Raw genomic sequence first — 25,569 nt, 5'->3', positions numbered from 1 at the left:
CTCGGCTCGGACCCTGTGTTGCTGTGCCTGTGGCGCAGGCTGGCAGCTGTAGCTCCGATTTGACCCCTAGCCTGTGTGAACTGAAGTTTGGCACTTGCCTCTACGTGGAGTAAAACATGAGCCACTGTAGCTGCCAATCTACAGTACCCCCTGAATGGAGCTCAAGGTGGAGACCAAGAGTGAGGCCCTCTGTGCTCTGGGAAAACTGGAAGAACAAGTCTTCGGATAGCTAGATATTTTTAAGAGAAGATTTTACGAGCTCAATTCTTGCATCTCCTCGTATCTAGAAAAACACTGATCCATCAATGATGACTAATGTCTATGACTAGTAGCAACCTTCAGAGACCAGCAGAAAACTGTAAAATGTGTGCATGGCTGCAAGCGCCTCCGCCTTCACCTTTATCACTTGGATCTTGATATTCCCCCTTTCCGCTTTGGGCCAGTATTTCAGAGCTTCTAAAATACTGCCTCCTAGGCTGTAGTTAGTGGGCGAAACAAAAGATGTCATGATCATCTGTGAGAACAGCTGCTCCCAAGGGTGGGCCAGTGAGCCCTGAGGGAACTCAGGGAAGAAACAGAAGAAGCATATCAAAGGAGTGATTCCAGTCTTGTGCAAATCTGGTTATCTGTACATTTTTTTGTTCCTACTACCTCCCCTTTGTTGCAAAAACTCATATCCTAGCTTCCCCCTCCTCTCCTCTGAGCAGTTTCTCAGGGTTACCTGAGATGCTGTCTCCCGGTCTAATTTCACCATAAATAAAACTTAACTCTCAACTTTCAGGTTATATTTTTTTTAGTTGACACCTGGGAACTTCCATATGCTGCATGTGTTGCCCTAAAATGACAATAATAATGACGATAATAAGTAAAACATAATGCAATATACATCATAATTTATACTATTTTTTTTTGTCTTTTCGCCTTTTCTAGGGCTGCTCTCGCGGCATATGAAGGTTCCCAGGCTAGGGGTCTAATCGGAGCTGCAGCCGCCGGCCTACACCAGAGCCACAGCAACGTGGGATCCGAGCTGCGTCTGCGACCTACACCACAGCTCCTGGCAACACCGGATCCTTAACCTACTGAGCAAGGCCAGGGATCTAACCCGCAACCTCATGGTTCCTAGTTGGATTTGTTAACCACTGAGCCATGACGGGAACTCCATAATTTATACTATTAATTATACTTTTTCAGAATCTTTACTTTTTCTGCATATTCGTATTTGTCACTATTTCATTTTTCTTTGGTAAATTGGTAGTTTTCTGATTTTCAGTTCTCACAGCTACCAACCCACAACTAAGTATTACAACTGAGTTTATTTATTTATTTATTTATTTTTTGTCTTTTTTTTGCTATTTCTTTGGGCCGCTCCCACGGCATATGGAGGTTCCCAGGCTAGGGGTTGAATCGGAGCTGTAGCCACCGGCCTACACCAGAGCCACAGCAACGCGGGATCCGAGCCGCGTCTGCAACCTACACCACAGCTCACGGCAATGCCGGATCGTTAACCCACTGAGCAAGGGCAGGGACCGAACCCGCAACCTCATGGTTCCTAGTCGGATTCGTTAACCACTGCGCCACGACGGGAACTCCTACAACTGAGTTTATATCTACTAACATATCAGGATTACTCTGCTATTCCATAGTGTAGTGATTGCTACTCCTCTTCCTCCAGTTCTTAGATGATCTTAGAAAGTTGTAATCCATTCATTACTCCTCCCCAAACCCATGCTCCGTTTTGCTAATTTACCCAGGCTCTTTTTTAATTCTTTCCCCAAGCTAGGGGTCTAATCGGAGCTGTTGCTGCTGGCCTACGCCAGAATCACAGCAACACCAGATCTGAGCCCATCTGCGAACTGCTGCTGGCCTACGCCAGAGTCACAGCAACACGAGATCTGACCCCGTCTGCGACCTATACCAGAGCTCACGGCAATGCCAGATCCTTAACCCACTTAGCGGGGTCAGGGATGGAACCCGCAACCTCATGGTTCGTAGTCAGATTTGTATCCGCCCTGCCAAGACGGGAGCTCCCCACCTGTTGCGGCAGCTGTCAGCAGCCCAAGGCCGGAGCACATCAGCTCTGATGGCAGCCCTATGGCCAGTGTACCAGCTCCAGCAGGTCTGTGGCCCCAGTGTACCAGCTCCAGCAGCTCTTTCACCTGGCGAGGAACCAAGCGAGCACTCGGAGAGTTGGAGAACTCAGGGACTCAGAGGAGATCGCTCTCCGGAGTCTGAGCCCAAAAGAGGGGTTTCACAAGGCTTTTATGGGCTAGTTCTTCCGGGTCTGTTCTTGGCGGACCAGAGTGAGAACTGGCAAAGTAATAGATGTGGGACCAAGTTTTACAGAAGCTGATGTGTGGGGGAGGGGTGGTTATGGGTAGTTGGCTGGGTTAGGGGCGGTTTGGCCAGATTTTGCTTAGTCATCATGGCCAGGGTGTCTCCTTTTGACGTTTTTGTCAGGACATTTTCTCCTACACACCCAGGCTCTTTTATTATGGGGGGGGGGGGTCTCTTCTGTTTTAAGAGGTCTTCTTTATGTTATATATTGCATCCTGTTCATATCATCCATCTAGTTGTAACCTTCCTCTTGACCTTCACCTTGCTTGAGGCTTGTTCGGCAGATTGTTAGTACCTCCTTAGTGTTTTCTATGCAGAGATTACAGGGACAATTTATTTCCCAAAGTCCTCCTCATTTGAATATGTCTGGTTTGGGACCTCTCATGACAGCATGTGGGCCCTGCTCAGAGGACTCTACAGGGATATGATGCTAGAGAACTATAGCCACCTCATCTCAGTGGATAGGGATTGCATAATTTGTAGATCCAAATAATATTTGCTTCCTTTTTTGCAGCTGATATAGGTGTTTCCTTTGTAGAGATTAATGATTAGATTTTTGTTTTGTTTTGTTTTAGGGTTGCATCCATGGCATGTGGAAGCTCCCAGGCTAGGGGTTGAATCAGAGCTATGCCACTGCCACAGCAATGCAAGATCCAAGCCATGTCTGTGACCTGCACCACAGCACATGGCAACGCCAGCTCCCCGACTCACTGAGTGAGGCCAGGGATCGAAACCCTCATGGATACTAGTCAGATTTGTTTCCACAAATTGTACCACAATGGGAACTCCTGATTTATAGATTTGAAATTCAGGAATCAAAGGTGATTCATTCCTTTCATGCACTAGGAAGAACACTTGTGTTCTCTTCCCAGCAAAATATTCAAGCGGGCCTATTTTCATGCAGACATAACTTTGTCCTCCTTTAAAGATCCTGAACCTCAAGCTACCTGTCTAAGTCCTAAGTCATTTCCCATTTACAGGGTATTGTGTTGCCAAACCAGAGGTGATTTTTCAAATTGGAGCAAGGAGAAGAGCCATGGATGTTAGAGGAAGAGTCCCAAAATCAGAACCACCCAGGCGAGTAGTGAGCATAGAGGTTACTGTAACCTAGGGAGAAATCACATCTCAGGGAGTTAGTTCAGATGCTGCTCTCTTTCACATTTTTTAGGAAATTTTTTTAGAGTTAATTGAGCTTTGGAAGTGACAGAATAATTGGCCTTCATGCCTCAGATGCATGTATCACACAGATAAGAGCTAAATGGTTTCTTTTTCAGTTTTCTTCCACAAATCCAACCTATGCCTCTATAATTTTAGATATTTGATTATTCTTCTTATGTTGATTTCACTTGTCTTCTTTTAGTCATGTATTATGTATTCATTTAATAGATATTAATTTGATATCCACTATATGCCAGGTCTGTTTATGTGCTGGGGATGCAGTTGCTAATAACATAATGACTGAATTTTAGTGGCAAAAGAGAATTAAATGTGGTGCCACTTAAGAAATTGTGATCAGAAAAGAGCCTCCTTGAGGTCAATATTATTTTTATTTATTTGTTTTTGTTTTTTAGGGCCACACCCATGGCACATGGAGGTTCCCAGGCTAGGGGTCGAATCAGAGCTGTAGCTGGCCTGCGCCACAGCCACAGCAACTCGGGATCTGAGCTGTGTCTGTGACCTACACCGAAACTCACGGCAACGCCAGACCCCCTACCCACTGAGCGAGGCTAGGGATGGAATCTGTATTCTTGTGGATACTAGTCAAATTTGTTTCTGCTGCCCCACAATAGGAACTCCCAAGAGGTCAATATTATAATTAACACAGATTTTAATTGAGTGAGGCAGTAGATTTTGAATGTTCTAGCCAGATGGTATATACCCTGTGCCATGAACTTGAGACCAGAGTGTTTAGTGTGTGCAGGACAGGATAGTGTATGCCAGGCTAGATAAGGGTCAGAGAGTTAGAATTGATGTCAAAGAGATATTTGGGCCAGTTGGCTTTACTGGCTATTGAAAGTGCCTTAATCCTTTTTCTTTTTTTCTGGCTGCACCTGCAGCATGCTGAAATTTCCGGGCCAGGGATCAAACCTATGCCATAGCAGCCACCTGGGCTGTTGCAGTGACAAGGGGGTATACTTAACCCACTGTGCCACAGGTAACTCCAAAAGCACCTTAAATTCTAATTGAGATGGAGCCATTGGAAGGTTTTGAGCAAAGGAGAGCATGTACTGATCTGATTCATGTATGTCTCTGACTGATATACAGTAGAAATGCTGACAGAGGGGTGGAGAGGAGAGAAGAGTAAAGTCAAGGATGGCAGTTAGCAGTGTGAGGGCTCATAGTGCCTTATACTGGTCGGAAATAGTGAAAGTCAAATGGCATGGTTGGATTCTCAATATATTTTGAAGTTGTAGCCAAAACAGGATTTGCTGTTAGAGTGCATTATAGGTATTGGAGAAAGAGAAGAATCAAGAGAAAACCTGAAAGGTGTTTTTTTGTTTGTTTGTTTGTTGTTTTTATTTAGGCACTGGATATCCAGTAAAGCTAACTTTTAACACAAATGGGGGAACTTGAGGAGAAACAGTTCTGGGAGAAAATAAGTAAAGATATGGGTAAATTTATCCAAATATTATTTCTATAAAATACAGACAATCTCCAAATTACAATTATTCAACTCATGATTTTTCAATGGTGTGAAAGCAGTAACCACTCACTGGAAACTGTATTTTGAGTTTTGAACTTTTCCATGGGCCAGCGGTATGTGGTAGGATACTCTATTGTGGTGCAAGCTGCACCTCCCAGTCAGCCACATGATCATGAGGGCAAACAACCTTACAACTATTCTGTACCCATACAACCATTAGTATAATAATCAATAAATTACATGAGATGTGCCACACTTTATTATAAAATAGGCTTTGCATTAGATGATTTTGTCCAACTGTTGGCTAATACAAATATTCTGAGTGCATTTGAAGTAGGCTAGGCTAAGCTATGATGATTGGTAGGTTAAGTGTAGTATACGCATTTTCAACTTTTGATATTGTCAACTTACAATAGGTTTATGGGGACATAACCTCATTGTAAGTCAAAAAATATCTGTAGTGTTCATTCTTTTGGGTATAAAAACAATAAAAATATTCTAAAATGATGTAAGTAATTTATCAGTTGATCAGACTCGTGTTCTAAAACCCTTTTATTGTTTAGAAGAGGTGTTGAGTTAAATATGAATGGTAAAATTTAATGAGTAAATGCTATAAGAAAATAACTTCTAAACTCTTGAAAGGAAGAAAATGTAGAAGAAAAAAATTAAAATATATTGGATTATTTATTTATTTATTTGTTTATGTATTTAGTCTTTTTTTTGTCTTTTCTAGGGCCACACCCGCGGCAAATGGAGGTTCCCAGGCAAGAGGTCTAATGGGAGCTGTAGCCGCCAGCCCACACCACACCCACAGCAACATGAGTTTCAAGCCGCGTCTGCCACCTACATCACAGCTCATGGCAACGCTGGATCCTTAACCCACTACAGGAGGCCAGGGATCAAACCCGAAACCTCATGGTTCCTAGTCGGATTTGTTAACCACTGAGCCACGATGGGAATTCCTAAAATACATTGGATTAAAAAAAAAAAAAAAAAAAGAACAATGAAAAAGAGGGGAAAGGCAAGTAAAAATTAGAACAAGTGGAAACTATAAGTGAAATGGAGGAAACTAACCTAGATATTTTAGTAATTACAATACATTTGAACGGACCAAACCCTTTTGTTAAAAGTTAAATATTGTCAGTCTGATTTTTACAAATATAGGTGTATGGTATTTGAAAAGTACATATGAAATATATAAAGAAATAATGAACTATATTTCATTGTTGGAATATAGAAAGGAATAATGATATATTTCAAATATTAAACAAAGTAGAATATTAAACCTTGGTATACTATCAGGGTTCCTGTGTACTCAGTTTTTGTTTCTGAATTTCTTTATTTTTAAATTAAATTAATTTTGTTGTTTTTTTGACTACGGTATGTGGAAGTTCCCAGGCTAGGGACTGAACCCACACCACAGCCACTGCAGTGACAACACCAGATCCTTAACCCACTGTGCCATGAGAGAATTCCATGCTTCAGTTTCCTTTTTTAAAAATTTTATTTATTTATTTATTTGCTTTTTAGGGCCACACCTGTGGCATTTGGAAGTTCCTAGGCTAGGGGTCTAATCGGAGCTGTAGCCACCAGCTTAGGCCACAGCCATGGCAACACGGGATTCGAGTCACGTTTATGAGCTACACCACAGCTCACAGCAACGCCGGATCCTTAACCCACTGAGGGAGGCCAGGAATCAAACCGGAAACCTCATTGTTCTAGTTGGATTCCTTTCTGCTGCACCATGACAGTAATTCTTCTTCTTTTTTTTTTGCTTTTCAGCATGTTTCAGTTTTCTTATTGAGCTCTCTGAAGTATCAGTTGCAATGATGGTATGAAGAAGTTTGGAGACCTTATTGTTGTTTGTTTGTTTGTTTAGTTTTCATTGAATATGGTTGAGAATTTAGAAAGTTTATTTTCTACCTTTAATTGCAAAGAGCAGAAAATTGACATAAGGACTTTTCGCAATTAATTTACAATTATTAGACAAATCATAAGATGAGTGTAGAGCATTCTAGATGATGGATAATTGATTGTATAAGTGAAATTCATACTCTAAGTTTTAGATGATAATATGCTAGGAGAATAAAGATGTGCCTCTGAGTCTCTTATAAGAATAGCTTGAGGGAGTTCCCGTTGTGGTGCAGCAGAAACTAATCCGACTGGTAACCATGAGGTTGCAGGTTTGACCCTTGGCCTCAATCAGTGGGTTAAGGATCCGGCATTGCTGTGAGCTGTGGTGTAGGCTGGCAGCTATTGTTCCAATTTGATCCCTAGCCTGGGAACTTCCATGTGCTGTGGGTGCATTCCTAAAAAGAAAAAAGAGGAAAAAAAAAAGAATGTATACTTCATTTGGACATTACTATTCATTGTAATCCTAGTGAGAATGCAAATATAGCCTAGGCAATACAGTTTTCCTTTCAACTCTAATGGAAACGTGTACTTACTGAAGTTTAATTTGGTGCTATTATTTGGAATAGAAAAGAGGAGAATGAGGTTGTAACCATGTGCATTAGTGAGGTTCCTGCTTCTGGAGATAATGACTATGTTCTGATTTAATTGTTCTTTTGATAGCTCCTCTTACCCTCATTGTCTATTAATTTTCTTTGTGAGTCTACTTAATATTTGTTGAGCTGTTGGGCTGATTCTGTTCCCTGTGAGGTTCCCCATCCCAAGATTAAGCAGTCATTCAGACATTTTAAAGTTGTTGTTTGTGTTTATTTCAAATTGTCTATTTTTGAATATCTCATTTAAGAAAAACTGAGGTATAATTGACATACAGCATTTTAGTGTCAGATGTACAACAAAATGATTTGATATTTGTAAGCACTGCAAAATGATCACCACAATATACATTTTTGAAATGTCAATCTATTGTGTTTTGTTGCCAGAGTCCCCATTTTCCACTACTGCAAGTTATTTATTTCTCAAAGCTAGTGGAATGAGACCGTATGCCCTTGGGATTACTTTCACAGCAAAAGGCTGGGCTGGAATAGGACATATGAATGTGTCTTCTTTCCATAAGAAATATGTTGATATTTATAATCTATAGTAAATTATTTTCATTTCTGGACTTTTGCATAATTGACCTGATGGAGAATAGCCAGGGAAATGAAAACAAGCATTGGTGGAAAGTTGATTTTGTCCACAACAAAACAGTGACTAAAGAGAGAAATAGTGTGTTAGGAAAAACATTTTCTTTTTGGCTTTTTAGGGCTGCACCTGAGGTGTATGGAGGTTCCCAGGTTAGGGGTGGAATCCGAGCTGTTGCTGCCAGCTTACACTAAAGCCACAGCAATGCCAGATCCGAGCCGTGTCCTCCACCTACACCACAGCTCACAGCAATGCTGGATCTTTAACCCACTAAGCAAGGCCAGGGATTGAACCCACAAACTCATGGTTCCTAGTTGGATTCATTTCCGCTGCACCACAACAGGAACTCTGGAAACACATTTTCTTGGAACACAAACTCTGTTTTACCAAGGAAAATACCTGGTATATATGACTCATGGGATGAATTTGAATTTTGTTTCAGAATTAATTATCAGTAAAAAACTCCTTTGTAAGGCAGTTTGATGAGTTTACTGTCCATGTGGAAATTATTCTTCTGTACAAAGCACATTCTCATTCCCGAGAGAAACCTTTTGAATATGACAGAAATGGAAAAGCCATCAGTCAAAGTGAGGGCCTATTTCAGCATCAAGATACTCAAAACTCTAAATAGAGCTTCCTTTTGAATATAATGAATGTGGGAAAGCCTTCAAGGAGGGGGCAATTTTTTTCTTTTTTTTAAGATTTTGTTGTTGTTGTTGGTCTTTTTAGGGGCGCACCCGCAGCACATGGAGGTTCCCAAGCTACTGGTCTAATTGGAGCTATAGCCCCTTGCCTACACCACAGCTACTGCAGGAAGAAATCTAAGCCTTGTCTGCGACCTACACCACAACAGCTTACAGCAATAACGGATCCTTAACCCACTGAGCAAGGCCAGGGACCCAAATCCATGTCCTCATTGATTCTAGTCAGATTTGTGTCTGCTGCTCCACGAAAGGAACCCTCTTTTGACAATTTTCTAATTGGGTTTATTTTTTTACTGTTGAGTTTTATATTTGTTCATTTCATTTCTTTTTTCTTTGTTTTTATTGCTGGCCTTTCTGTGGATTACTGGAACATGTTTTAGAATTCCATTTTTATGTATCTAAAAGGTTTTGAATATATCTCTTTGTATAGCTATTTTAGTGGTTGCTCTATGTATTATACATACACGTATCTTATTAACTTTGCTTTCATTTTATCAGTTTGAATGAAGAATAGTAACCTTACTTCCCTTTACATCCTTTTTTCCTCACTATAATCAGACATTATAATTTGTGTTTCAAGTCAGAAATATAACTTAGAAATCTTAAGAGAAGGAAAGTCTATTGTTTTAAACTCATATTTTTTATTTACTATGTTCTGAGTCCTCCCTTAATCATTTTTTAAATTAACTTTTTATTTTTAAATTAAAAAAAAATTTTGGGCATTCCCGTCGTGATGCAGTGGTTAAGAATCTGACTAGGAACCATGAGGTTGCAGGTTTGATCCCTGGCCTTGCTCAGTGGGTTAAGGATCTGGCGTTGCTGTGAACTGTGGCGTAGGTTGCAGATGAGGCTTAGATCTGGCATTGCTGTGGCTCTGGTGTAGGCCAGTGGCTACAGCTCTGGTTACACCCCTAGCCTGGGAACCTCCATATGCTGTGGGTGCAGCCCTGGAAAAGACCAAAAAAAAGAAAAAAAATTTAATTTTACATTTTTGTTTAAAGAATTTCTAGCCATTTATGAGGGCAGATCTGAGGGTGATAAATTCTCTTAGTAATCCTTCATTTGAAAAATATTTATTTTCTCTTTGTTACTGAAGGATATTTTGGCTGGTTATAGGATTTTTTTTTTTTTTTTCATCTGCTCCTGCACATGTGGAAGTTCCTGGGCTGGGGATTGACCCTGAATACTGCAGTGACTGGAGCCACAGCATTGATAATACCAAATCCTTAACTGCTAGGCCACCAAGGAACTCTTGGTTATAGGAGTTTGTATTGGCATTTCTTTTCTTCCAGGACCTGAAAATTTTTGTACCACTTCTTTCTGGACTCTATAGTTTCTAATGAGAAATCTATTATCATTCAACTTTTTCCCTTATAAGTCAGGTGTCATTGCTCTCTTGATACTTCCCAGATTTTTTTTTTTATCTTTAGTTTTCAATAGTTTGATTATGATGTATCTTTTTTTTAATTTTTATTTTTTGTCTTTTCTAGGGCCGCACCTGTGGCATATGAGGTTCCTAGGGTAGGGGACTAATTGGAGCTGTTGCTGCCGGCCTACGCCAAAGCCACAGCAATGCCAGATCTGAGCTGCATCTGCGACCTGCACCACAGCTCATGGCAACGCCGGATCCTTAAACTTCACTGAGCGAGGCCAGGGATCACATCCGCAACCTCATGGTGATTATGATGTATCTTGATACAGATTACTTCAAGTTTATCCTGTTTGAGGTTTACTCATTTTCCTGAATGTTTATGCCCTTTACCAAATTTGGAGAATTTTTAGCTTTTATCTGTTCAAGTATTTTTCCAGTGCTACTTTGTTTTTCCTCTCTTGTGACTCTGATAACATGAATGTTAAAATTTTAAATTTAGTTTGTCAGGTCCCTAAGGCTGCCTTTTTTTTTTTTTTTTTTGGGTCTCTTCTAGGGCCACACTTGTGGCATATGAAGGTTGCCAGGCTAGGGGTCTAATCTGAGCTGCAGCCGCCAGCCACAGCCACAGCCACTAGGGATCCGAGCCGCGTCTGCAAACTACACCACAGCTCACCTCAACCCTCTGAGCAATGCCAGGGATCGAACTTGTAACCTCATGGCTCCTAGTCAGATTTGTTAACCACTGTGCCACGATGGGAACTACCCCCTGCCCCTTTTTAAAGTCTCTTTGTTGTTCAGATTGGGTGGTGATGCTGTTGTGAGTGAACTTAATTATTTTTCTCATCATTGCGAAAAATAAGAGGTTATATTGTACAAGAAAATGTTTTCTGCAAGGTTAGTGATAGAAATCATCATATATGATGGCATTTCTGCAAACTATTAAGTTATATGTTTAATGGTTAAGCACGTTAATCTAACAGAGTGAGAGTAAACCTGTGTTCATCATTCCTTTTGGTTTGTGCTTATTTTTCTGATTTTCCATATTTATATATTTTTAATATATATTATATAGTGTATTTAATATTCAATAATCAAATAACTATTTAATATTATTTAATATATAATACATGGTGCAATTATTTAATATGTAATTATAATTAATATAATTATACATGATATATTAATATATAATTAATAATACATATAATATATAGTGTATTTTGTATAATTCTTGGAAGCTGGTCTGGTAAAAAGTATAATAATAAAAAACATTCTCCGTATTTTCTTTCTTTCTTTTTTGCTTTTTAAGGGCCACACCGGTAGCATATATATGGAGGTTCCCAGGCTAGGGGTCAAATTGGAGCTACAGCTGCTGGCCTACACCACAGCCACAGCAACACTGAATCAGTGGCAAGTCTGCGACCTACACCACAGTTCACTGCAACGCAGGATCCTTAACCCACTGAGCAAGGCTAGGGATCCAACCAGCAACCTCTTGGTTCCTAGTCGGATTCCTTTCCTTTGTGCCGCTACAGGAACTCCCATTCACCATTATTTTCCAGTCCTGGGAGAAGCCATGCTATTCCCTCGTTTTCTATTCATAGGGCAGGTCTCGTGTCACCGCTTCTGATGTTAATGTCACCCTGCCAGCCTTCTCGGGGTCTCGCTGCGCTGGTTCCACCTGCACATGCTTAGCCTTGTGCGCGTTTCCCTGCCAGGCACGTAGGTGCATACCCTTCCCGCTGGAGTTGATGGGAAGCTGCACACGTGGGCCTTCCTGTGCGCATGTGTATCCGTGGCCAGCGTTTCACAGCTCGGCTGAATCAGGGCGTTGGCAGTGCTGTGTCAAGGTTTAGCCGCAGAGCTGTGTGACCAACGCAGCTGAGAAGGTTGCTGGGTGAGTGTAGGTTGGAGCGGGGTGCGGGACGGGTTCCAGTGTGGCTCTGCAGCAGGGCACGTGCAAAGGCGGGCTGCTGGGGGGTAGGGGGAGAAGAGTGTGACCTGGCACCCAGGCTCTGAGGATTTGCAGCCAGCTGTCAGGCCATGTCCACTAGGGGTTGTGACCTTGAGCAAGTGAGCCTCTGAAAGCAGCCCGGGTCCACACTTTGAAGGAGACCTGGCTCTTCAGTGGACTTCTCTGCATTTCCAACGAGGTCTGTGTGAAGCATTGGGCGTAGCGTTTTGTGTTTAATGATTAAGCAGCCGTTGGTTTCATTTGGTAGCTCTTGAATTTTCGCAATCGTTTGTTTTAGCAAATAAGAAAACAGGCCTGAGAATTCCCGTCGTGGCTCAGTGGTTAACGAATCCGACTAGGAACCATGAGGTTGCAGGTTCAATCCCTGGCCTCGCTCAGGGGGTTAACGATCCGGCATTGCGGTGAGCTGTGGTGTAGGTTGCAGACACGAATCGGGTCCATTGTTGCTGTGGTGTAGGCTTGCGGCTACAGCTCCCATTAGACCCCTAGCCTAGAAACCTCCGTATGCCTTGGGTGCGGCCCTAAAAAGACAACAAACAATAGGTCTGGAGAGATGAATGACTTACCCAAGTTCACATACCTTGCAGGTAAAGGAGTTGGACTGAAGGCCAGGTGTTGTCCAGATCTCTTGCTGCTGCTAATAGGACGCTGCTGAGCACTCCCAGGTGGCACAGGTGCCTTTCTGCCCTGTGGAGCCCTGGGTTCAGAGTCCACAATCATGGGTATGGATTTCTCCCAAACCTTACCAGCCTGTGTGTTTCAGCAGTCCTGCTTGAGCCTAAAGAAGGTGCAGTCTTGGAAGCAGCCTTCCAGAGTAGCCAAATCGGGGGCCCTGTATGAAGATTACAACTAAATGCTTTTGTCCCATAGGCCCTGAGTTCCATTTCCCTGGGAACAAAGTGATTCTGTGGGAAGATAAAGGGAAAGAAATGCACGAACCAGAAACCTACCTGTAAGAAAACACCCCTGAGAACTCCCTCAGACCTCAAAAGAGCTTCAGTGCAGAAGTAGACGAGACCTCTAAAGGAACAGATTTCCAAGGCCAGAAGTAATTTTTGATCTCCCTGCCCTAGAATGAGCATGTCTTCAGATGTCCTGTTAGAAATCATCACAGCTTTGTAAAGTGGAAGGTCGTGACCAGGTTTCAGCCGAGAGCTGTGCTGCCTTGAATGGTGAGTGAGGCGCAGGCTGCACAGAAAATGCCACTTCTCTGTGGGTGCTCAACCTGGGGGAAGGGGAAAGATCACCACAAAAGAGGAAGTTTTAAGTAACTCTCCAAATAGCCCACATTTTCCATATCCTGAACTTGTATATCCATGTATTTAGCATGTAGATATTTTAAACCTTTTACGCTGAACTTGGAATCACATCTTGGTAGTTCAGGGATGGTCTACAAGGTTTATCTATCTCTGCCTTATTTGAAAGATTAAAAACCTGCGAAGCCTGAGAGAGTTAATAAATTGTTACAGGTCACCCCTTTGTTACTGATCAAGACATAAGTGTTTCTTGGTTTTCTCCTATGTACATTTAAAACCAGTTTGTTATCAAAAGATTATGAAATTGCAATCAAGTTGGGACAGATTTAAAAAATAACTCATTAAAGCATTCATTCCCTTTTTCAGAGTTTCTGTGAATTGTTCAATATTTCCAGTATTATACTAATGGAAAACAGATAAGCAATGCAACCTCAGTAATTCCAGCCACATCAGCTTAAAGAAAACAGTTTCTTTGGAGTTCCCCTTGTGGCACAGCGGAAACAAATCGGACTTGGAACCATGAGGTTCCAGGTTTGATCCCTGGCCTCGCTCAGTGGGTTAAGGATCTGGTGGTGTTGTGAGCTGTGGTGTAGGTCACAGATGCGGCTTGGATCTGGCATTGCTGTGTCTGTGGTGTAGGCCAGTGGGTGTAACTCTGATTAGACCCCTGGCCTGGGAACCTCCATGTGCTGTAGGTTTGGTCTTAAAAAGCAAAAACAAACAAACAAACAAACAAAAAACAACCACAAAGAAAACAGTTTTTCTTTTTTGGCTGCACCTGTGGCATATTGAAGTTCCTGGGCCAGGGATCAAATCTGAGCTGCAGCTGTGACCTATGCATCCTTAACCCACTGCACCACAGCAGGAATTCCAAGAAAACAGTTTCTGTGTTAGTATCTTGTAATGTATAAATTGATTGTATTTTAAGGTTTTTTTTTTATGTTTCATAGACATAAATTATTGTTGTAATCAATGAATGTGTATGTTTACTTTCACCCAGTGAAAATGTGTATCTGGTCATTGTTATTATCTTCATATTATTCAAACTGCCTATTCTGTGGAGCATTGTAGAAAGGTAAATCCAGGATCTGCAAGGCAGGCCAGATTCTCCTGACTTGGTTCTTATTTCCTTCTTCCCAAGCTCTACCTTTATACTTTTCTACATTTTTCTCAAACCAGCAGAAAATGAGTAAATCCTGGTGAGTTATTTCTATATTATTTTCAACTCTATTCATAATGCTTTGTGTGAGGCTTTTAAGGGTTAGAGGATTAGATTGGAAATACAGAAATAAATACAAATCAACAATGGTAATAAACAGCAGATCAATGATAGAATTCTATAGCATATAGATATGTACAAGTTTTATGATCTTAGAGAGTTATCAAAGTTGGGCTGCAAATTTGTTCCTTTCTTTTTCTTTCTTCTTCTTCTTCTTTTTTTTTTTTTTTTTGCTTTTTAGGGCCACACCTGCGGCATATGGAAGTTCCCAGGCCAGGGGTCTAATCGAAGCTACAGCTCCTGGCCTATGCCACAGCCACAGCAATGCCAGATATGAGCTGTGTCTGTGACCTACACTACAGCTCATGGCAATGCCGGATCCTTAACCCACTGAGCAAGGCCAGAGATTGAAGCTGCAATGTCATGGTTCCTATTCGGATTCATTTCTGCTACGCCACGATGGGAACTCCATGTTCCTGATCTTTCTGATCAGGTCATGGCAAAGTACAGACATCTGGTAAATGACTTACATTTTCCATAAAGAGAAACCATATTGTTAATGGGGCATAAAGCCTTCCTACCACTGAAGTCTAAAACAGTTTCTTTCTTGCCCTTTGTGTGAATGATGAAATGTACCGTCTTCTTTCTAATAACTTCCTTAAAAAACATGCAGCCTCTTTCATAAAGCAGTTCTTCAGTGGAAACAGAGAGCTCTAGAGCTAAGGGAGAACTCAGTGAATATAGGTTTTCAAAGAATTGAAATGTGATGGTCCTGTACTATATGCTGTTCAGTATGGTAACCACTTGGCATATGTGGCTATTTAGTTTGAACTAATTAAAATAATAGTTCCTGAGTCACATATCAACATTTTAAGTGTTCCGTTGCCACATGTGGTTAGTGGCAATCTGCTCTAGACATTTTTTTTCCCCTTTTCTTTTTAGGGCTGCACCTGTGGCATATCGAGCTTCCCAGGCTAGGGGTCAAATTGGAGCTGCAGCTGCTGACCTATGCCACAGCCACGCAATGCAGGGTCCTAGCTGCATTTGTGACCTGCGCTGCAGCTTTCTGCAATGCTGGATCCTTAACCCACTGAGTGAGGCCAGGGATCAAACATGCATCCTTACAGATACAGTGTTGGGTCCTTAGGCCCCTAACCCACTGAACTACAACAACAACTCTTCTAGACTGTTTTCTGATGTTCCTGCTTGATCCAGGGATAAAATGTAGGAAATAATTGAGTGCATTTCCTTACTGATTATTTCAGTAAATGACTTTTTCCCACTAGGCTGCATTTATTGAGTGGCATAGATACTTCAGAGTTATACTCTTTGGCACTTATGTCCGTAATTCTGCTTTACATTTCAGATCATTCTTGCTTCTGCCTTTACATTTGTCATAATCTCTTTTGGTAAAGGTCACAGTGAACTACTTATATTCAGAGGATGGCTGTTTTCTGTGCCTTCACAGACACTGTAGACCATTCTCTCCTGAGAGCCTTCTGTTGGTTTCTCTGACACAACCCCGTTGGCTTTTCTGTTTTGTGGTGCTTTCTTTGCTTTCCCCCCCGCCCCCCTTAATCATTATTGTCCTCAGGTGCCTATCCTAGTTCCTCTGCTTCTTGTTATTCTCGACCCTCCCAGATCCCATCCTCTCTTTTTGTAGCTGAGGAGCACCTGTGGGACTCAAAAGTGTCTTTCCTGTACACATCACTGCTGGTCCCTGTGTGTCTAAAAGCGCATCAACACAACAGATCCAAAATAAAAGTACTTGTGTTCCTTTACTGTCTGTCAAGTGTTAACAACTGCTCAGCCAGTCATACTATCCATCCTTAAAAAGCAGGTCCTAAACCACTCCCATCTCAGTCTCCTATCCATATGGTTAGTCATCTCATTCTTATATGTTTTAAATTCTTAATATTTTTTATATCTGTCTTTTCTAGCTCATCCTGTAGTCCACCATCACTTCATTTTCTTTTTTGTTCCAGTCTGTATGCCTCTGCTTTTTAGCATCTCAGGATTATTTTAATTTGTCTAAAATGTTCATCAGTTAATGTTTCTTCCACTCCATTGGCTTTTACCTGTTGACAGAGTCCAAGATCCTGTGACATAAATGGCTGCTGCTGACAGAGTGACTTCATACTATCCATCCTTAAGTACACACCATGACTGGTCTAGTCTCTGTCAGTGTGTTACTAAGCAATTGTGATATGTTTCCTGTGAATTGTCAGTGTGTTACTAAGCAATTGTGTTACTAAGCAATTGTGATATGTTTCCTGTGAATTGCTCTGTTTATATTTTTTCCTATTTTTTCTAATCTCGTAAGAATCTGTTATGTAATTTGGATAGTAATTTTTTTTCTCTTTTTTATGTGTAACTGCATTTCCTCACTGTGTTCCCCCCCCCCCCCTTTTTTTTGTCTTTTCCAGGGCCGCTCCCACAGCACATGGAGATTCCCAGGTTAGGGGTCCAATCAGAGCTGTAGTCACTGGTCTACACAGAGCCACAGAAATGTCAGATCCTTAACTTGCTGAGCAAGGCCAGGGATCGAACCCACAACCTCATGGTTCCTAGTCGGATTCATTAACCACTGTGCCACGATGGGAACTCTGTCCTTTTTTATTTTAACAAGGTAATTTTTTTGGTAATAATAAAATTTTAAATTGTGATGTACCTAGTGGATTTTTAAAATGTCTTTTAAAAAAGCCATTTGTCTCGACATGATTATGATGAAGAGTCCTTAACATATTAATCATAGGTATTTTATTTTATTTTATTTTGGCTGCCCCTGAGGCATGCAGAAGTTCCTGGGCCAGGGATTGAAACCCTGACACAGCAGTGACCCAAGCCACGGCAGTGACAACATCAGATCCTTAACCTGCTGAGCCACCAGGGAACTCCTAATCATAGTTATTCTAAATTCTCTGTATGATGATGCCAACATCAGTGTCATACTGGATTCTGCAAAAACAGAACAAAACAACTTAAGAATGTTTTTTTTTCCTTGCTTATTGGCATACCTTGTAGTTTTTTGTTGAAAGCTGGGCAAGTATCTGGTAATAGAAACTCAGGCCAATAGCCTTTAGTGTGAAGGTTTGTGTTATTCTGGTTTAGGATTTAGGCTTTGTTTACTGGTTGTTGTAGCTATAGGTGCCAAAGCCTTCAGTTTCCTCTGGTGTCTATTTTTGTCTCCCTTCTTGACTCTGAGTCCTTAAAAATGCCGTCTTAGTCAGAGTCTGCGTCTTAGAGCTCTTTTAGCTATGATTCATTGTCACTATGCTGGAGTCTTGTAGGTGTGGTGGTAAAGGATGGAGGAAGGAAACCATTCTATAGTCTCATGATTAAATCTCAGTTTTTTAATGGGCATGTATTCTTGGGGCTGAGATTTTCACAAGTGTTTCTTCAACAGTATAGCTTTTCCTCCCTGCCTCCACCCCCTTCCTTGGCTGAGAGTTCCTATTCTATTTCTTTGAAACCCTAACCTTGATTTACTTACCTCATGATTAATTCTTTTCCATCTGTCCCTTTAATTTACTGGAATCCTAATTATTTATGTTAGCTCTTCTGGATGTGTCAGCCAATACCATTGCTTTTATGTAGTAATTACTTAGCTTGGATTTCTTTTCTCAGGATTCTGGTTCCTCTTAAGTGGAGGTAGTCATCCCTTTTCATGATCTAGGTTGTGCATTTCCAGTGTACTTTGATAGATAAGCTGCTAGGGTCTTTCCAGTATGTGTCTCCCAAACAGCTAGTAAAGGCAAGTCAGTTTCTACCTTTGTGGTAGCTAATAAGCTGGAACCCTGTTACTTTTTTTTTTCTTTCGGTAACAGGTCCTTTAATTGAACAAAGAGCTTCCTTGGTAGCTGAAATCCTGTTGTCTATTCGTCTGTCACACTCCAGTGGCCTGTTACTTTTTTATATGCTCAGGAAAGAAGGCTGGACCTCTCATGTGATAGCACTTGGCTATCTTTTATTTCATGTTTTAGGAGATTTGCACAATATTTTTCACTTATGTTCATTGTATTTCAGGTCTTCAGTTAAGAATTTTGATTTCGGTTTTCACAATTCAGTCGTCAAGTTTTTTGAACAGTAATGTCGAACTCAAATATTATTATTATTATTATGACTATTATGTTTATGTTGATATGCTTTTTGGTTTTCACAATTCAGTCGTCAAGTTTTTTGAACAGTAATGTCGAACTCAAATATTATTATTATTATTATTATTATGACTATTATGTTTATGTTGATATGCTTTTCATTCTTTTTCATTTGGGTTAAGTTTTGGGAGTGGTTGCTATTCTTTTTTCCCCTCAGTTTTATTGAGAAATAATTGACATATATCATTGAATACTTTTTAAAGTGTCCAGCATGGCGGTTTGATTTATATATACAACGAAATGATTACCACAATAGGTTCAGCTAACACCCATCATCTCATATAGCTACAATAAAAAGGAAAGAAAGAAGAGAAAAGAAAACAAAATTTTCTCCTTTGGTGAGAACTCTTAGGATTTACCCTCCTAACAGGTTTTCCTATCATACAGTGGTGTTAGCTGTAGCCTTCATGTGTGCATTGCATCCCTAGTACTTACTTACCTTTTGACCACCTTCTTTCAGTTCCTGCTCCCTCCACTCCGCGCCCCGGGTAATCTCAAGTCTGATCTATTTTCCTATATTCATCTTTTTATTTTTTTTAGATTCCATGTTAAGTGAGATCATACAGTATTTATCTTTGCTCTCTCTGACTTATTTCACTTTGCATAATGTTTTTGGAGTCCATCCATGTTGTTGCAAATTGTAGGATTTCCTCATATTCTGTGGTTGAATAGTAAATATTCCATTGTGTCTGTCTACCTCTGTCTGTCTGTCTATCTATCTATCTATATCTGTTTCTAACTCACAACTTCTTTATCCATTCATCTGATGATGGACACCTAGGTTGTTTTCATGTCTTTGCTATTGTGAATAATTCTGCTAGGCCATGGGGGTGCAGATATCTTTTTGTGAGTTAGTGTTTTTGTTTCCTTTGGATCTATTCTCAGAAGTGGAATTGCAAGATCACATGGTAGTTCTATGTTTAATTTTTTGAGGCTCCTTATGGTATTTTCCATTGTGGCTAGACTAATTTGCATTCCCACCAACAGCGCATGAGGGTTGCTTTTTCTCCATATCTACGTCAGCATTTATCATCTCTTGTCTTTTTGATGATGGCCATTCTAATAGGCATAAGGTGTATCTCATTGTGGTTTTAATTTGCATGTCCCCAATGATCAGTGATTTTGAGCATCTTTTCGTGTACCCGTTGGTCCTTTATATATCTGCTTTGGAAAACTGTTCAGGTCCTTTGCCCATTTCAATATTGGGTTATTAGTTTTTGTTTGTTTTGCTGTTGAGTTGTATGTGTACTTTGTTTATTTTGGATATTAACCCCTTATCAGATATATGGTTTCTAAATATTTTTTAACAATCCATAGGTTATCTTTTCACTTTGTTGTTGGTTTCTTTTTTCTAAAGAAGTTTTTTAGTTTGAGGTATTCCTACTTCTTTCTTTTTTAGTTGCTTGTGCTTTGTATGTTAGATCTAAAAAACATAATTGCAAGACCCATGTCAAGGAGCTATTTTCCTGTATTTTTTTCTAGGAGTTTCATGGTTTCAGGAGTAGTCAAGGTTGTTTTTTTGTTTGCTTGTTTTTAATTTTGAGAATTATTTCTTGTTCTCAGATGGTTCTTTTGATTAAAGTCCATTCTTAGTCAGTTTTCTATTCAAGTATGTTGAGTTATATTTAACACATTAAATTGGAATTAAAAGCAGATTTTCTTTCATTTCTTGCTGTGGTTTTTGTTTTATTTATGTTCAGTTGTTTTGATTTTTTTTTAATTTAAAAAAAAATTTTTTTTGTCTTTTTTTTTTTGCTATTTCTTGGGCCGCTCCCGCGGCATATGGAGGTTCCCAGGCTAGGGGTCCAATTGGAGCTGTAGCCACCGGCCTACACCAGGGCCACAGCAACGCGGGATCCGAGCCGCGTCTGCAACCTACACCACAGCTCACGGCAACGCCGGATCGTTAACCCACTGAGCAAGGGCAGGGACCGAACCCGCAACCTCATGGTTCCTAGTCGGATTCGTTAACCACTGCGCCATGACGGGAACTCCTGTTTTGATTATTTTATTGCTTACTGTTTTGTCCTTGGTTTTCCTAAAATATCTCTGCTTATTCTTTTTCTATTCATTTTTTAATAAGTGAAGAACTATATGTTTAATGTGGATTGCCAATTTTATTTTTACCTTTCGGATAAATTTTTCCTCCCAAATGGCTCCTGAATTTACCTGGATGCTTATAAAGATGGCTTAGGAGGTAATTTTCTTTTCTCTTTTCTTTTTTTTTCCTTCTTTTTTTGTCTTTTTGCCATTTCTTGGGCTGCTCCTGAGGCATATGGAGGTTCCAAGGCTAGGGGTCGAATTGGAGCTGTAGCCAGCAGCCTACACCAGAGCCACAGCAACATGGGATCTGAGGCGCCTCTGTGACCTACACCACAGCTCACGGCAAGGCAGGATCCTTAACCCACTGAGCAAGGTCAGGGATCGAACCCACAACCTCATGGTTCCTAGTTGGATTCGTTAACCACTGAGCCATGATGAGAACTCCGGGAGGTAATTTTCTTTTTACATCATGAATGTGGGACCAAAATACCTTAATGTCTTATTTTGCATGATCATTTATTTCCAGGAATTGGCAAACATATTTAGTAAAACACACAGACAGCAATATTTTAGGCTTTATGGGCCAAGAGATAAAATCAAGAGTGTTATGTAGGTACTTATTGAACAAGAAAGAAAACAAATTTCTACCAGTTTTTTGTTGGTGAAATTTACTTATTTATTATTATTATTGTTATTATCTTTCTGTCTTCTTAGGGTCACACCCATGGCACATGGAGGTTCCCAGGCAAGGGTCTAGTTGGGCTACAGCTGCCGGCCTACGGCACAGCCACAGCAATGCCGGATCTGAGCTGTCTCTACAACCTACATCACCGCTCATGACAATGCCAGATCCTTAACCCACTTAAGCCAGGGATCGAACCCGCAACCTCATGGTTCCTAGTTGGATTTGTTTCTGCTGTGCCATGACGGGAACTCCTGTTGATGAAATTTAAAATATAATGATGATTGACTGTAGTCTAGTCAATGTAGGTCTAGTAATAGAATGATAGAGTTCTTTTGGGGTTGATAACATTTTGCTTAATTTGGATTCTTTGTTAATGTTTCTTATCAAAATCTATGGTAGATTGTCATCTGTTAATGCTAACGTGTAATGAGCTTTGGCATATTTCCTCATTGAAAATGTCCTTCAGGAGTCCTGTCCTGACTAGTATACATGAGGACGTGGGTTTGATCCTTGGGCTCACTCAGTGGGTTAAGGATCTGGCGTTGCTGTGAGCTGTGGTGTAGGTTGCAGATGCTGCTTGAATTTGGCATTGCTGTGGCTGTGGTGTAGGCTGGTGGCTACAGCTCTGATTCAGCTCCTAGCCTGGAAACTTCCATATACTGTGGGTGCAGCCCTAAAAAGACCAAAAAAAAAAAAAAAAAAGAAAAAGAAAACATCCTTCACACAAATAGGTAAATTATTGATATCCAGTCCACAATATATGATTTCAACTTATTAGCAAATTCCTTACTTATAAACCATTTATAGAATTTTTGTAAATTCTTCTCTTGGTATCTGCCTTTTAGCCTGTCATTGCATTGCAGATTAATCACTTCTAACTGAAGGTTTAGTTGGAATCTTGTTAAATAGATTTTGAAATATGAAAATTTCATATGATTTACATTGAGGTCTAGAAAAAGTCACTGAAAGTGTAATTTGAGATTAGGAAATATATCTACTATAGATTTAGAAATGCAGATCTCAATTTTTTTTGGCCATGCCTGTAGCATGCGGAGGTTCCCAGGCCAGGGATCAAACCCACACACACCACAGCAGTGACCCAAGCCACTGCAGTGACAAAGCTGGATTCTTAACCTGCTAAGCCATGAGAGAAATCCGAGATCTCAATTCTTGCTTTAACTTTTGACAGCACAGAATGTGCAGCTTAACTTTACTTGTGATTCTAATAATACTGAAATGTCTAGTGTGGTTTAAGATTTGCATAAGTGCTATTTTACTTTGTAATTTCAGGTAGAATTCATTAAGACACATTATCATGTCTTCAGAAAGAGCTAATTTCCAAAGCTATTCAGTGTTTGATATAATGGATATTGAAGGATGGTCTTCTCATTCAAAAGCATTTCAATTTCAGTTTTGAGCTAAAAATAAATTATAAAATTTTACCATTGCTAAGCCATTGGAGTACTCCGTGGAAAGGCAAGTCAAGATATTCATCTTCTATTTCTTTTTCTTTAAATTGAACTATAGTTGATTTACAATATTGTGTTAGTTTCAAATATACAGAAAAATGATTCAGTTATACACACACACATAAATATATATATATACACACACACATACATATATATATACCTATAATGGAAAAGAATCTGAAAAAGAATATATATCAAGGAAAGTCACTTGATCATTTGCCTTTTTTTTTTTTTTTTTTTGGTCATTTTAGGCCCACACCCATGGCATATGGAGGTTAGCAGGCTAGGGGTCAAATTAGAGCTGTAGCTGCTGGCCTACACGGCAATGCTGGATTCTTAACCCACTGAGCAAGGCCAAGGATGGAACCTGTATTCTCATGGAGGCTAGTCAGATTCGTTTCCACTGAGCTATGATGGAAACTTATTTGCCTTGTTTTTAAATTGAGTATTGATGTTGCTTCCAGTGCCATTGACTCTGTGAGCAACTCTTCTAAAGTTTATAATAAAACAAGTTAATTTTCTCTAGATAGATTTCTTCTTATTTTTTAAAAAAATAATTTCTATGTATTTATTTGCTTTTTGTTTGATGTCATCTTTGACTCATGAGCTTTTTTTCTTTTTCTTTTTTGGTCACCCCATGGCATGTGGAGTTACTAGGCTAGATCAGATCCTGGGCTCAGTTGTGACTTATGGCATAGCTGTGGCAATGCCAGATCCTTTAACTCACTGCACCCATCTGGGATTGAGTCTGTCTTGGTGCTACAGAGACGCTGCCTATCCTGTTGCGCCACGACAGAAACTTCTGGATACATTTATTTAGCTAGTTTTATCAAATACAAGTTAATTCACCATTGCTAAGTGGCTTCCTTGCTTTGCTAAGACATGAGTCACTTTGGTTGCAACCTCATTTTCTTTTCTTTCTTTCTTTTTTTTTTGTCTTTTTGCCTTTTTCTTTTTCTTTTTTTTTTGTTTTTGCTTTTGTTTTTTTGCCTTTTCTAGGGCCGCTCCCGTGGCATATGGAAGTTCCCAGGCTAGGGGTCAAATTGGAGCTTGTAGCCACCGGCCTACGCCAGAGCCACAGCAACGCCATATCCGAGCCGCGTCTGCAACCTACACCACAGTTCATGGCAACGCTGGATCCTTAACCCACTGAGCAAGGGCAGGGATCGAACCCGCAACCTCATGGTTCCTAGTCGGATTCGTTAACCACTGAGCCACAACACGAACTCTGCAACCTCATTTTAATTTTTAATTTTTTTGTGAAGAAATTTTGCTACTATGAGATATTATGTTTTATTATCAAACTCTTTTGACTGGTACTTGGCTGTGAGTTGGGAATACAGTTGTTGAATGCTTAGTTTGGTGATATTAACTTACATGGTGCTCCTTTTAGCACAGCTCTCGTGTCCATTGCTTAGTATACACAGTACTTTACCATCTAATTTGATAAGAAAATAGTACTCCACTGTGCTTTAAAAATGTGAACATTCAAAGTCTACTCTCTTTTTTTTGACATGATATAAACAAACTAAAATAGGAATTCTTTCGTGGCATAGTGGGTTGGGGATCTGGCGTTGTCACTGTAGCAGCTTGGGTCACTACTATGGTGCAGATTCAATCCCTGGCATGGGAGTGTCCACATGCCACAGGAGTGTGAGGAGTATGCTCCTAAAATTACTTTCAGACCAGAAGATTGGGCTGTCCCAGGACATTTATATATTAAGTCCCCTTTCCACATGAAATGTGTTAACATTTTTAAGCTATGATAAGTTATTCTTATTTCTAGAATTCTGGAATGTTGATGACCTGATGGAAAAGAGCCAGGAAAACCAAGACTAGCATTTATGGGAAATTGATTTTGTCAACAATAAAATAATACTAAGGAGAGAAGTAGTGTATTAGGAAAAACATTTAATATAGACACAAGCCTGTTCCAATGAGAAAAATACCTGTTAAAACTTCTGTAATGAATTTGAATATTTCAGAATTAATTATCACTAACAGAAACTCCTTTGTAAAGAAGATCGGCGAATTTAGTGTTCAAGGGAAATTGCTTCTTAGTACAAAGCCTGAGAATTCTCATGCCAGAGAAAAACCTTTTAAATATGGTAGAAGTGGGAAAGCTGTCAGTCAAAATGAAGACCTCTTTCAACATCAGGATATTCAAACTCTAAAGCAATTGTTTGAATAAATGAATGTGGGAAAGCCTTTTATAAGGAGGCAGCCTTCATTACCTGAAAGAGAGCATGCCCGTGGGAGAAGCCCTGTGAATATAATGAACGTGTGAAAACCTTTTCTGATGATTTGAACCTTTTTGTACATTAGACAACTCTTGCAAGGAAGAATCACTGTGAATTAAAAAAAAAATTTTTATTATAGTTGATTTACGATGGTCTGTCAATTTCTGCTATACAGCAAAGTGACCCAGTCATAGATATATTCACATTCTTTTTCTCATATTATCTTCCATCATGTTCCTCCACAAGTGATTGAATATAGTTCCCTGTGCTATATAGCAGGATCTCATTGGTTATCCATTCCAGATGCAATAGTTTACATTTACTAACCACAAACTCCTAGTCTATCCTACTCCCTCCCTCTCCTCCTTGCCAACA

The 25,569-nt window shown here is 40.1% G+C and overlaps 1 protein-coding gene across 1 annotated transcript; it reads left to right on the top strand.

Moving 5' to 3' along the window:
• Positions 1-2,725: 2,725 nt before the first annotated feature.
• ZNF487 (zinc finger protein 487) lies at positions 2,726-25,192 on the top strand. The gene is given in 7 exon segments (XM_047762671.1): positions 2,726-2,793; positions 3,313-3,343; positions 3,345-3,415; positions 8,031-8,171; positions 8,430-8,486; positions 24,914-25,140; positions 25,143-25,192. Coding segments are annotated over 7 exon segments (645 nt in total).
• The last annotated feature ends 377 nt before the right edge of the window (positions 25,193-25,569 follow it).

This window comes from Phacochoerus africanus, chromosome 15, assembly GCF_016906955.1.
Source record: "Phacochoerus africanus isolate WHEZ1 chromosome 15, ROS_Pafr_v1, whole genome shotgun sequence".
Taxonomy (NCBI): Eukaryota; Metazoa; Chordata; class Mammalia; order Artiodactyla; family Suidae; genus Phacochoerus; species Phacochoerus africanus.
The sequence above is the reverse complement of the archived record's forward strand: the minus strand, read 5'-3'. Positions and strand labels throughout refer to the sequence as shown.